At 41.6% G+C, this 14,619-nt stretch overlaps 1 protein-coding gene across 1 annotated transcript in view; it reads left to right on the top strand.

Moving 5' to 3' along the window:
- The first annotated feature begins 3,519 nt into the window (after positions 1–3,519).
- The window catches only part of LOC143280372 (uncharacterized), a 43,242-nt gene continuing 32,142 nt past the window's right edge, over positions 3,520–14,619 (top strand). The window contains exons 1-5 of the mRNA XM_076585009.1: positions 3,520–4,029; positions 6,276–6,437; positions 7,589–7,846; positions 9,303–9,447; positions 10,888–11,077. Coding sequence (XP_076441124.1) covers positions 6,320–6,437; positions 7,589–7,846; positions 9,303–9,447; positions 10,888–11,077 — 711 coding nt within the window. The 5' untranslated portion in view covers positions 3,520–4,029; positions 6,276–6,319. The remainder of the gene's footprint in view (positions 4,030–6,275; positions 6,438–7,588; positions 7,847–9,302; positions 9,448–10,887; positions 11,078–14,619) is intronic.

Below are 14,619 nucleotides of genomic sequence, written 5' to 3'. Positions count from 1 at the left end.
TCACCCGGCCAAGCATCAATCGGCCGGATCCACCGGATTCCATATCAGTAAGCGGCAGCCTCTGACTGTTACAGTGCCCGGAAACAGAAGACCACAATACTGTACATAATGCCGATAAACCATGTCCCTGAGGAACATCACAGAGGAAAAACAACAGCTTGCGTTGAGAAAAACATCTTTGGTAAGCCGGTTGCCCAACCAACTAATAATTACCTATCCGAGCCATTCGTCCTCACGAAAGTAACCTCTTCCTCTCTCGATGTCAATGAGCGGATTTCCTTCTGAGTCCCCGGCTTTCTCTCTCTCTCTCTCTCTCTCTCTGGGCTTTCTTCGCGTTGTCAGTCAGTTAACACGTCCTGTTTCCTTTGTTTGCAGACCGTCAGTGATAGCGCCAGGTGTCAAGTGGGGCATGGTGACGTTCCGAAACTCCAATCCTGTAACTTGATGATCTTTCCGCGTAACATGTGTCCGTGAAGGTCAGCGTGGTTCCTGGCGGTTTCGATGGGCGATATATATATGATTATATCGGGTGTCCCCCAAAAAGTGAACCGTTGTTTGACAAGTATTTTCTCAGTGATAGAGAAACCGAATTCATTGAAAAGTTTCACACAGTAACCTTATAGTATCATCAGCAAGTCTGCGAAGTATCTAAAAGTTCGGACGCAGATTATGCGAGTACTGTCAAATTCAAAACAGTATGTCAAAAAATCCAGTATCAGAGCTGTGCAATGTGACCTTTATCATGTTCATGCCAGCTGCCAGGTGTTGGCATCTGTTAATTAGTGTCAGTCTAAAAATAGCCTGTCTGGGTGTCAAGTCTATTTATTTTTTTATATATTATTTTTTATTATCATCTGCATCCACAATCAGTTCTGTCTAAAGTTTCAGTTTGGAAGGATCAACAATGCCTTTGAGTGAAAGTGATAAGGTTACCATTGAAAACTATTTCAAGGAGAAAGTCTGGGGTGGAAGAAGGATCGCAAAGGAATTTCCAGGCAAGGCCGGGGTGGAGTCATGTCACTGTAAATAGACTTATCGCTAAAATACGCACTGCATGGTCAGTAGCACGTAAAATTGGCAGTGGGAGACCCAAGACTGCATGTTCGGAGGAGAACAAGGACCGTGTTGAGCCAGCCAGAACTGATTCAATCCCAGGAGGAGAACCCAGGGACCCTCAAATCTCTTAGAGAAGTTACAAGCGATTTACAAGTGAGCAAGTCTTCTGTGCAAAGAATGCCGAAAGAACTGGAGCTGAAGTCCTTCAAGAGGATACGGGTATCAAGGAGGGACCAAAATGTTAGAGGGAAAAGGAAAACTCGCTGCCGTAACTCGGCCATTGATTGAAAAGGATCATTTTCACGAGAAAGACTTAACGTTAGAAATAGCTAAAAATCGCCAAAACGATCGCGCTTATGGGAAACGGAAACAAGAAATTCAGCCATCTCGCCTCAATCATGAGATTCAGTTCTCAGTAGATTTTCAAAAAAGATAATGGTTTCAGCTGGAGTATCCTGGAAAGGAAAAACAAACATTCATTTTATTGACACTGATAGAGCCAAGGTTAATAGTGAAAGCTACATTCAGTTACTGGATGACAATCTTCTCCCGGATTGTAGGCGTCTTTATCCTAGAAACAATTACGTGTTTCAGCAAGATGGGGCTCCTTCACCCACAAGTAGGGTAACCCAGGCCCATCTGGGGGAGGCTACACCAGAATTCATCAAGAAGGATGAATGGTCTTCACAAAGTCCTGATCAGTGTAACCCAATGGATTATGCCGCCATACGGGACTCTCTGAAGGAGAAAGTTTACTCAGTGGGGAGTGAGCGACAAACTGACCGAGCAGGCGTTAAAGGACAGGATAATTATGTCATGGGAGGAGACTGATATTGGTGGAAGAAATACGTAAAGCATTTCTGCTTGGAAGAAACGGCTTCGTTTAGTCGTGGAGGAAGATGGAGGCCGCATTGAGGATAAACTGAAATAAGTGAGTTTTCCTTTGATTCTGGATTTTTTGACATGCTGTTTTGAATTTGACAATACTCGCATAATTTGCGTCCGAACTTTTAGATATTTTGCAGACTTGTTGATAATACCCTAAGGTTACTATGTGACTGAATTTTTTTTAATGAATTCGGTTTCTCTATCATTGAGAAAATACTTGTCAAAAAGCGGTTCACTTTTTTTAGGGGGATACCTGACTATCACACACACACACACACACACACACACACACACACACACACACATATATATATATATATATATATATATATATATATATGATACTAGTGCCGGTAAGGCCCGGAGTTAGATTTCAAGTCTGGCGATTGATGGTCAGTTCTGACTGGGTTACCGGCGTGCCGGGTTCCGGTTCAGCGAATCCAGTCCCTGAGCAGCGCCGTGGGCACCGCCGGCGCGAGTCGTGGCTTTTGGGTTGAGCCGACTGAACTTGGGATGACGATTACTCAAGTTTTTCCGATCTTTCTCAATCCGGGCCCTCCGTCAGTGTTGTGCGGTGTAACTAAAGCCGACAGTGGCACTGTCAGTGCAGAACTGAGATCAATCTCACGCGAGTGCCGGAGTGACATGGCGGACACACCGTGGAACACACACACACACACACCGCACACACTGACACACACACACATCGGCACCCGTTCCCCCGGTCCCTACCTTCCCCCCTCAACCCTCCCCCTCCTCTCCCCCCCCCCCTCCCACATGTCACAAACACACTGACTCAGTGGTCACAGTATACTCTCACTGGCACTCTCTCTCTCTCTCCGGCACACACACACACACACACACACACCGTGACACACACACACACACATCCACATTGTCAGTCACGGTGACACACACACACACACACACACACACACACACATCTTCAGCCGGCCCTGGTTTCCAGTGTACTGATATCTTCAATATGATCCCAGCGTCAGTCAGGCTGAGAGATGCAGACACCTGCAGTATTCGTCAGGAAAGTAGAGCAACACTCCCACATGCAGTCACATCCGTGGAGTGGGTTGATCTTTCTTTTCTGGGCCCAGTCATCCCATTACAGCCAGCGGTAAGTAAATGACTCAGCTCAAGGTACGAGCCGGCCATGGGAGAAAAAAAAACTCACCTCTGATGGGGTTCAGGTTCGAACTTAATTTTTGATATGGGCGTATTAAGGTTTGGGGGGTCATGCGACTTTCAAAGTGCAACACGTTTTTGTATGCAGTAGGCCCAAGCCATCTTTTCTGCCCAGAACTACTTAAGCCAGTCTCCCGAACAGACTGGCGGGTTATTATTATTATTATTATTATTATTATTATTGATTATTAGTCATCATCATCATCATCATAATCAACATATATAGTATTATCATTATTATTATATTACTTTTATTATTATCATTAGTAATACTAGCAATAGCAGCAGCAGCAGCAGTAATTGTAGTAGTAGTATTCGCTTCATCTGAAGTGTATTGCGCAGCAGAATTCAAAGAACTTCCAGACACATGGTGTTTTAAGTAATGCGAAGGGGGATAACTAGAGTTCGTATTTATGGAAGTTGGGTTTTCCCCCATATGTTAAGGAAAACACGTCAACGTGGACTTAAGAAGCTTTGGAGTGTTCAGGTAGTAATATTTGAGGCGTGAACCGTTCAGTTATTAGTTTGCTTATTAGTTTGCGAATCTACAACTGACACACATGGTTGACATGACGTCGTGCCTTCCCAACCTAGGTCTGGCGGAGAGTCCGGAGAGGTGAATCGCAGATGCGCTTCATTGTTAAGCTTTGTCTGGCACTGATGCAGTTTGTCTGGTGATGCTTCAGACAAACAGTACATACCATTCGGGGATCGAGTAGCAGGTGGTGTTGATTACTGAAATATTTTTCCGTATCAACTCAGAGACGGGCGAATGTGTTATCCAGTCTTGAAAATGTGTTTCCATCAACCAACCTACTTCTTCTTCCTTGGCATGGATTGGGTTCTGACGAATATGTGCAGTCCACATGGCGGACATGGCAGAGACGGGTACGTTGGTATAGATTCACGCCCGAGTTTTCTGAGTTCGGTCCTCATTTTCGGCGCACCAGGTGGGTGAAGGGTTGAGATTTTTTTTTTTTTTTTTTTTTCTTCTGATCTCCCAGATCAACATACGTGCAGACCTGCAGTGCCTGTACCCTCTTCGTGAGAAAATGAACGCAGAAGATAACTCAAATACTCACGTTAAAGATCCTCGGCAAGCTGATGTTGATCGTGTAATTAGAAATAGAAGAAAGAAAGAAGCCCGTGACTCTCTCTCTCCCCCCCCCCCCCCGGCCCCATTAACCCCCCCGCACCCTCCACTTTTTTATATATATATATTTTTTTATAAAGTCCACAGTGCTTCCTTCCACAGCAAACAAGGACAATGCAGCTGGGAAAACGCAGGGTCATGTTGTAAAGATGAGGAAAGAAACTTCCAGTAGATACAGAAGGCCTTTGAAATATTTTTAACATTGCAAAACTGGGATATATGCGATTAGTATCATGTGATAGAAAAATAACAGAATGATTAGGTGTAATTATGATTATCACTGTTCTTATGATTAATGATGTGATTACTACATTGTCGTAATTGTTATGACTGGTATGTTGTATACTGTGCAGTTTCAGTTTTCAGTTTCAGTAGCTCAAGGAGGCGTCACTGCGTTCGGACAAATCCATATATGCTACACCACATCTGCCAAGCAGTGTAACCCAACGTGCTTAGTCAGGCCTTGAGAAAAAAACAACAAAACACAAAAAAAACAAACCCAAAAAACATAAAGAAAGAACTACTACTACTGATAATAATATGTATAAGGCGCAAAAACTTGATGAAGTCAACTATAAGCGTACAAAAAAAACAAAAACAACAAAAAACAAACTAACTAACTAAATAATGATAATATAATTAAAAAAAAAAATACTGTGCATTATTAATCATATATCGCTGGGTGGGACTTGAACACACATCCTCCCTGTTGTCAGTCTGTAATGCTAACTACTTTGCCATTTTGGCTGGTCCAGTCATTAAGCTTTGCCCTTATAGACTTCCAACATATTCTGGACTGTTTAATAACTATTTACATAATAATATTATTTAATATGCCGATTACATCCATCTGAACAGTTGGTCATCAATATGCCTGACTGTTTAAGGTACCAGTAATTCTTTCCTGTTATCATTGCTGTATGGATCGATTACAATAGACACCTAGGTTATTGATAATAATCAGTGTTTTGCAAGAGATATTATATATATATATATTATACACACACACACACACACACACACACACACACACACACACACACACACACACATATATATATATATATGTAAATAAAAGTGTTTACACCAGAAGACTGCTGACAGAGTTGTTGAACAGTTTGTAGAGTGGTGGCTGACATCAGTTGTTGTTTTTTCTTATAGAGATTTGTGATTTGTTCAACATTAAAACTTTGTGCAGCCTCTTGCACATGTATTGGTGAGTGAGATAGGGAGAAGGGGTTGCTTGGGCTAGTTGCCCATTGCAGTGTCTTAAAAATCAACAAAACTGATTAACTAATTTGAAACGAATAATCATTGATGTCAGCAACTGGACACTCTGTTACATTTTCTGGATCAGAAGTTTTGATGCACAGTGTGGAACATTTCTTTTCTTTATGTTTATTTTGGAGGAAAGAAGTGTGCTGTATTAATGTGCCTGATGCACTGACATTGACACAGGATTAAGGAAAGCCCATGCATCTGTTACTGGTTGATGGTGCTGTAAAGTTAGCAGACATTTAGGTGTAGGATCTGTTAATCTGACGTTTGTGTTTCTTTATGAAGTTAGCAGACACTCCAGTGTATATGTGGCTAAAAATATTAATGTAAGCCTTGTTTTTCTTAATAAAGTTAGGAATCATTTAGGAATAAGGTAGGATATATGTTACTGTGAGGGATGTGTTTCTTAATGAAGTTAAGGCCTGACCAGCGTGTTTGGTTTATGCAGTGGTCAGGCATTTGCTCCTTAAAAAACAAAACAAAAAAACTCTATATTTTTGCATAAGCAGATATGGTGTGTATGGATCAGTCGACACACTTTGACACCTCCTTGAAACTGTCCTGACTAAGCGCGCTGGGTTACGCTGCTGGTCAGGCATCTGCTTGGCAGATGTGGTGTAGCATACATGGATTTGTCCAAATGCAGTGACGCCTCCTTGAGCTACTTGAAACTGAACCTGTTGGTGTGGTATGGTGTACACAGAGACCATGTGAGAGGGTGGGTGTGGACAAGGTGATGATGGGAAGATGTCCTTATCCAGCGCCATGACAGCACATATACATCCAGAGCTTGTTCTGCTGATTCTGCTGCTCCAGCTTAAGCATCAAGGATTAGCTCAGGGGTTCTTACTGGAGGAGAAAGGCAGTAAGTTAACCAGTCCTCATCTTGTAAAGCACAGAGATAGAGAGGGATGGAGAGAGAGAGAGTTTAAACATTTTTTTTTTTTTAATTATGAAAAAAAAAAATCTTTTGAAAAACTGTTTTTTGTGTGTTTTCTTCTCTCTCTTTCTCTTTCTTTCTTTTTGACTTTGGTTAAATACAGATCACAGTCTTTCTTGAACTTGTTTTCTTCATTTTACTTTCATGAGTGAGACAGTACTTCAGCGCATTAGTTATAATTTACACTGAAAAGTACTGAAACATCAATTTTGTTGACTGAAAAAAACCCCCCTGGAAAAAAAAGCTTTGTTGAACAGAATGAGAAAGATATTTTGTTCCTGGATAAACAGAGTAATGAATAGATGTACATGCATGTATATGAATGTGTATTGTGTGCGCGTGCGTTTATGTAAGTTTGTGCCTGCCTATGTGTGCGTATGTGTTAGGGCATAACTACATGCATGTATATGAATGTGTATTGTGTGCGCGTGTGTTTATGTAAGTTTGTGCCTGCCTATGTGTCTGTATGTGTTAGGGTGGCTGTTAGATACACATTTATTGTTAAAATGTATGTACGCGGTGTGTGTGTGTGTGTGTGTGTGTGTGTGTGTGTGCGTGCGTGTGTGTGTGTGTGTGTGTGTGTGTGTGTGTGTAGTCATATTTTGGTGTGTGTATGTAACATAGATGTAATGTTTTATGTTAACAAAGCGTTTTTGTAAAGCACCTAGAGCAGATTTCTGGATAGTGTGCTATGTAAGTATCCATTATTATTATTATTATTATGATCAGACAGGAGGCAGGCGGGCAGGCAGGCAAGCAGAGAGCCAGGTGGACTTTTGTTGAGTTGACAGTGCAATGAAGTGGTCCTAGTAACCAAAAGTGGAAAATTTCATTTGAGCAAACACAGAATGAAGTATAGTGTTTGAAGGGAAAAGAAAGCTGAAAAGGTTGAAGATTACCTAGGTTACCATAGCTTAAGTGATAATGGTAATGCAGCTTCAAGATGTGTTCCATGTCTTGATTTGAGGAGGGGAAGTTGCTGACCTTGTTGATTTGTTTATTTATTATGAATGGTTGTTCTTGATCTGTGATAAGTAGAAAACACAACATTTTTCTTTTTTTTCTATTTATTCCAGCTCTTGAAACAGAAGACAGAAGGCGCATGTACTATGTGGGAGAAAACCTCACCCTTCACTGCCATAAGAATGTCAACTTCACTGGAGATGTTCATTTTACAGCCGGAAACCTGATTATACCGAATGAGTTTGTGGTACAGCACAGCTCAAGGCATGCACATATGACCAAGCCTATCACTGGTGCAGACTTTAAGAAGGCAACGTACCAGTGTCTTGATGACAGCCTGATTGCATTCCTGTCACACATATACACTGATTGTAAGTCCAGTGTGTGTGTTTGTGTATGTGTTTCTGCATGTCTGTGTCAGTGTGAGTGTGTGTATATATTGTCAATAGTGTGTTAGTGTGTGTGTGCGCATGTGTGTGTGTGTGTGTGTGTGTGTGTGTGTGTGTGTTTAACAAGGCTGGGTTTAATTGCGTATTGTCTTCTTGGGTTTACATGGAATACATTTCTCCCCCTTTAAACAAGTTTTACTCAATCAGAATAAAACACGAAAATGAACAAATAGGGATGATTTTGTGCATGTATTTAGCTTAACACTTAAACAATTCTTGAAAGAAAACAATAGTAATTAGTAAACTGATAAGATATTCACATTCTTCAAAAACGAAGTACAAAGAAGTTGTATAAAAAATGATGCGCGATGTAAAATGTTTTGAAAATCATAACAAAAACAAGAGCGAGCAAAAATGATGTGGGTATTTGACAATTTTTATCATACAGTGTTACCTAGCCTTTTGTTCAGTGATCTGTGTACAGACTAAGAACACTGTTCCAGAACTGACTTTGTCAGCTGAATATATATATGTTAAATCTATTTGTGCCTAAAAAATGAATTTGAAAAAAAAGAGTTTAAAATGTAATGGCTACCATACAGTGCGGATGATGATAATAAACATCAAAGGACTGTCACTTCCAAATCGGTCTCCTCAGCCACAGACATTTTTGTGGTGCACCAAGGCACAGTTACATAGCATTGTATTGTATTGTATTGTCTTGTCTTGTCTTGTCTTGTCCTGTCCTGTCCTGTCTTGTCTTGTCTTGTCTTGTCTTGTATTCTCTTGTATTGTCTTGTCTTGTCATTGTCAAAACCGATTTCTCTGTCTGAAATTTGAGATGCACTCTCCAGGGAGAGCACAGTACTACAGTGCAAGTCCACCTTCCCCCCCTCCCCCTTTCTTTTCTGCCTGGAAGAAAAAAACAACAAAAAACCCCCCCAAAACATGTACATATATATATATATATATATATATATATATATATATATATATATATATATATATATATATATATACTTTTCTGGAATTTTTTCAACCGAATTTTGCTTGGGACAAACCTGTTGTTGTGGGTTCTTTAGTGTGTGCTAAGTGCATGCTACATATGGGACCTTGGTTTATCATCTCATCAGAATGACTAGCATCCAGCCCACCACTTAGGGTCTTGTGGAGGGGGAGAAAATACTAGTAGGCAAGTGTAGGATTTGACCCAGTGCGCTCAGATTTTCCTACTTCCTAGGCTGGTATGTTACCACTTGGCCACCACTCCACTTAGTCAACATGACTGATGGATGCCAACAGAAAATTAAACACAAAATCGGAGTGAGAAGGAAGGATAGTGACAATGTTTTGTGTTGCTGTTAAATCCTCCTCAGAAGGCTACAAATCTAGGGGTAAGGAGAAGGAAGGATAGTGACAATGTTTTGTGTTGCTGCAGACCCTCCCCAGAAGGCCACCAACCTGCAGGTAGTGTGGCAGAACAAGACAGACGTGCACACCAGCTGGGACTTTGGCGGTGTTCACTACAAAAACATCCCCTCAGTGTCTCACATCACCGCAACATGGGCAACAAGCACGGAGAAGTAAGGACCTCGTACATGACACTTGTATATGGACACACACAGACACAGACACGCACACATACACACACACACACGCACGCACGCACACACGCATACACACAACCGTGAAAGAATATAATCATCTATCAGATGTGATCAATAGAAAGATACAAGGCAGTATCCTGAACCCAAATGATTTATTCATTTGTGATGACTGTCAGAAAACACTCGCCACCTATGTTTATCATTGCATGCATCGTAGATGACCATTTCTTTCTATGTTCATTATGTTCTTTTGTTGTGTCTATTAATCCCTAAGGATTTTTTGACAGTAATTTAAGTTGAATCTTGAGTCGAGTCAAGTCGAGTCACACACACACACACACACACACACACACACACACACACACACACACGCACACACACACACATGTGCAGGCCCACACATGTGCAGGCCCACACATGCAGACATACACGCAACACACATCTGCGGAAGAAAGTTTAGTATCTCTTGAAAATAAACTTGCTCAACCAACACTTACACTTGCATGGATACATGCCTGCATGCGTTTTTGTGAGCACATATGTATACAAGGGCATACATTGCATGTGTTTGTTTTGTCTGCTTGCACACTTAGACAAACACACGTATGCATGCATTCACATGCACAGAGTGCGACAGAAAGCTATGTATATTTCAAGCAGCAGAAACCATTCTCTTGCAAAATATGAATCTTTACCTTAGGAAAAGGCTTCCATTAATTTTCCAGAATGAAAACACTGTGAACTGAATGAGCTTTATACCACAATCAAGTCAACTAAACCATGAATAAAATGATTTAACAAAATATGTGTGGTGGTGTGTATTAATGTGTGTGTGTGTGTGTGTGTGTGTGCGTGTGTGTGTGTGCGTATGCTTACGTGTGCATGGTGTATGTGTGTGTGCATGTACATGCACGTGTATTTATGGCTCTGTGAGTATGAAGATGCAGATACAAGCCTGTTGGACTTGCATGTGGATTAGGTACATGTGTGGTTGTTTGTGGTTGTGTGTGTGTGGGCACTTGTGAGCTAGTGCGATGGCTTTTTGTGTTTGAAAGTTACACTTGGCACTTAAATATTTCAGTCGGTGTTCGACAAATGTATGATGCTTCATGCCTTGCCTCTGTCATCATTGAACACGTATGACTGTGGTGCTTTCTGCCTGTGCATAAATTATGACCATGCTCATTGTGTGTGTAGTTTAAATCAAAGTTAGCTTTTCTACCATCTTTTATGCATGCAGTTTTAACAACTGTGATTCTTGTGCAATGTCCCTATGTGTTTCACATTATGATAGGTTTTTCTCTCATAGGAGATGGTGGATTGTTCTATATTCTGGAAAAAAAAATTTCATACAATGATTGCCCTCTTCCTGTCTTGTTAAAAACAAACAAACAAACAAAAAATCTTTTTGCCTAGTGAAGGGAACTGGAAGGCATGCACAGCTCAAAGGAACCAGAGCTGCACCATAGCCGGCTTCACAGAGAGGGACGCCACCCTGCTGGTGAGGGTCAATGCCTCCAACATGATGCGGGGGGACTCTGCGGTACACGTGTTTCCGGCAGTGCCACTGAACCTTCATGGTGAGCTGCGCAGTGACGGGTTTTTGGTGTGTTTTTTGTTGTTGTCCCATCATCTGTGCTGTATTGTATTGTATTTTTCTTTTTTGTCACAACAGATTTCTCTGTGTGAAATTCGGGCTGCTCTCCCCAGGGAGAGCGCGTCGCTACACTGAGAGCGCCACCCATTTTTTAAAATATTTTTTTCCTGCATGCAGGTTTTTAATTTGTTTTTCCTTTCGAAGTGGATTTTTCTATAGAATTTTGCCAGCGACAACTCATTTGTTGCCGTGGGTTCTTTTATGTGTGCAAAGTGCATGCTGCACATGGGACCTTGGTTTATCATCTCATCCGAATGACTAGTGCCCAGACCACCACTCAAGGTCTAGCGGAGGGGGAGAAAATACTGGCGACTGTGCCGTGATTCGAATCAGTGCACTCAGATTCTCTCGCTCCCTGGGCGGACGCATTACCTCTAGGCCATCACTCCACTGTTTGTGTTTTATTGTGTGGTATTGTATTATACTGTATTGTATCGTTAGGCCCAACACTCGGCTTATATCACAGATTGACATAAGTTTATATTTGGGCCAACAGCAAAGTGAGAGCTGTATTATCAGTGGTTTCTCCAGTCAGTGGGAAACCATTTCCAGCTTAGTCTTTTGTGAAGGACAATGACTCTCAAACTAGGAGGCAAAATTGCGCTGGCTCTTAGTGCTGCAGCCTTGTGGGCTAGTCGGCCTTTGGGGAACCATCCCAACGCCGACTGTCCTAAAATCCTCTTGGCCAAGAGAGTGGGGATGTACTTGGGCAAGACACACTCCACTATAATCAAATTCTAGCCCAAATAGTCGGAACAGCAGTTGCCTCCTCTGCTGTTCTGATGGTCATAGTCAGACACAACTGACTATATATATATTGTATCGTATTGTATCATATTGTATCGTATCCTGTGGCATTGCTCCCATGCCGCTCATTCCGAGTCCCTACTACAGGGCCACACCCGGGTTCATCTGTCGCTCATTCCGAGTCCCTACTACAGGGCCACACCCGGGTTCATCTGTCACAGTTCAGAGTTGGCAGACGGCAGTGGGGTGTCAGTGTGTGCTGGCCAGGAGTTGTACTGACTGTTTTTGTTGTTATTTTGTTGTCGATGTTGCAGCGCATTTCTGTATTAGAAGTTCAGGCTGTGCAGTGCAGAGCCACCCATTTATTTTATTAAAAAAAAAGAAAGAAAAAGTTTCCTGTCTGCAAGTGCATTTGTTTTAGTAATGAACTGGATTATTCTGTACAATTTTTTTTTTTTTTTTGCAAGGGATAACTTTTGTCGTCATGGATTATCGTATCAGGTGCATTACCACTGTTCTACCTGTTCTTCTGCAATAGTGTAAAAAAAAAATTAAAGGGATTTTGCAATAGTGTATCTAAGGAAGTCACATGGTAGCTGATAGCTGATGTGAATCTAAATTTGGTGTTCTGGTAGTCATATACCTCCCTGTGTATGTGTGTGTGTGTATGTGTGTGAGTGTGTGTGGGTGTGTGTGTGGGTGTGTGTGTGTGGGGGGGGGGGTGCGTGTGCATTTACACTGGTTAGAAGAAATGGGTGTGGTAGTGGGTATGTCAAAGGAAACACATACAAGCAGTTTGTTAGAAAGGGGTGTGGTGGTATGTCAAACGAAAAACACATGCAGTTAGTTAGAAAGGGGTGTGATGGTGGGTATGTCAAACAAGGAAACACATACATGCAGTTCGTTAGAAAGGGGTGTGGTGGTATGTCAAAGGAAAAATACATGCAGTTAGTTAGAAAGGGGTGTGGTGGTGAGTATGTCAAACAAGGAAACACATACATGCAGTTCATTAGAAAGGGGTGTGGTGGTGGGTATGTCAAACAAGGAAACATACATGCAGTTCATTAGAAAGGGGTGTGGTGGTGGGTATGTCAAAGGAAATACATACATGCAGTTCATTAGAAAGGGGTGTAGTGGTGGGTATGTCAAACAAGGAAGCACATACATGCAGTTCATTAGAAAGGGGTGTGGTGGTGGTATGTCAAACAAGGAAGCACATACATGCAGTTAACAGTTAGAAAGGGGTGTGGTGGTGGGTATGTCAAACAAGGAAGCACATACATGCAGTTAGTTAGAAAGGGGTTTTGTGGGACCAGGGTGAAATTCTCTCTAAGAGAGAGCGGTTTCAGTTTCTTAAAGACATCTGTTTCAGAAAAAAAACCCCAAAACAAACAACAAATCAAACAAACCAACAGTCAAACAAGCAAGAAGACAACAACAACAACCAACAACAAACAAACAAAACAAACAGAAAACACAGACACAGACACACACAAAGAGCTGACTGTGCAAAGGTTAAGAACAATGATTCAAGTGGTTCTCTTCCACTCCCTGTTTGTTTCCTTATTTGTATAGTTATGATTTTTGTATTTGGGGTTATCATCAACTTAACATTGAAATATTTTATGTTTTTTATTTATTCATATTGAATGAACGTGATTCTCCTCCACTGTTTATGCAACATACACCACAAATGAATGTGCCTTTTTGGAGATAGTAATGTGTTTTGTGAGATAGAATAGGGATTTTTTTTTCTTTCTCAAGGCCTGACTAAGTGTGTTGGGTTACGCTTCTGGTCAGGCATCTGCTTTGTAGATGTGGTGTAGCTTATATGGATTTGTCCAAATGCAGTGACACTTCCTTGAGTAACTGAACTGAACTGAACTTTTGTGTGATTGTAGTGAGTTTTGCTTTCTGTATCCCCGCCTATTGAATCTGGGGCTTTGGCTTTGGTTCCAGCATGCCTCAGAACGCGAAAGATGTCTGCCTTGTGTGTGTTGCAGCCAAACCGCTGCCAGTGGAATCAGTAGAAGTGAGAAGTTTGAGCAGCCGGTCAGCAGGAGCTTAGTGTGACGGTTGATCAGCCAGAGCTGAACTACACTATAGTGTACTACCCCATTGGGCATGCAGAAAGGATGGTGGTACGTCTGCAATGTCTTGTCTCCTGTTGTTCATCGCCTCATTGACTGACGCTGGTTTAGTATGCCAGTTTGTCTTGACTTTCGTTGTTGTTGTTGTTTTTATCTGTTGTGAGTGTGAAGTCACTGTTTTCTTTTTCCCATCAAATGTACTTTGTTGAGTTCAATCATTTCATTTTAGCACATTTTACTTGACTGAATTTTTCATACACCAGATGTCTGCCATGTCAGCATCATTGCTGTGGATTTATTGTACTTCCTTTATTGTCTTCACGCCCTTTGTCACATTGGGCTGCTGCTAGAGATAGCCACTGGCACTGCTGCCAGTCTTGTGTTGCCATAGCCAGCTTTCCTCAGGTACAGCCACTCTCCTTCATTTCTTTTCCAACCATTCTGCTCCATGTCTCGGTCTTTCTCACACTCTTTTTCCATCTGGTGTTCAGTGAAGGGCTTCTGTAGGAAGGGCACCTGGTGGCACTCAAAGGCTGTGAGGGAGAGAATGATGTGCTCACATGACCTCAAATGAAACTGTGTCACAGGATGAGTAGATAAAAATTGAAAATTAAAGAATTGAAAACAGTATGGATCAGTCTGGTAGTGTTTAAA

Source organism: Babylonia areolata, chromosome 3 (genome assembly GCF_041734735.1).
Source record: "Babylonia areolata isolate BAREFJ2019XMU chromosome 3, ASM4173473v1, whole genome shotgun sequence".
NCBI lineage: Eukaryota > Metazoa > Mollusca > Gastropoda > Neogastropoda > Buccinidae > Babylonia > Babylonia areolata.
The sequence above is the reverse complement of the archived record's forward strand: the minus strand, read 5'-3'. Positions and strand labels throughout refer to the sequence as shown.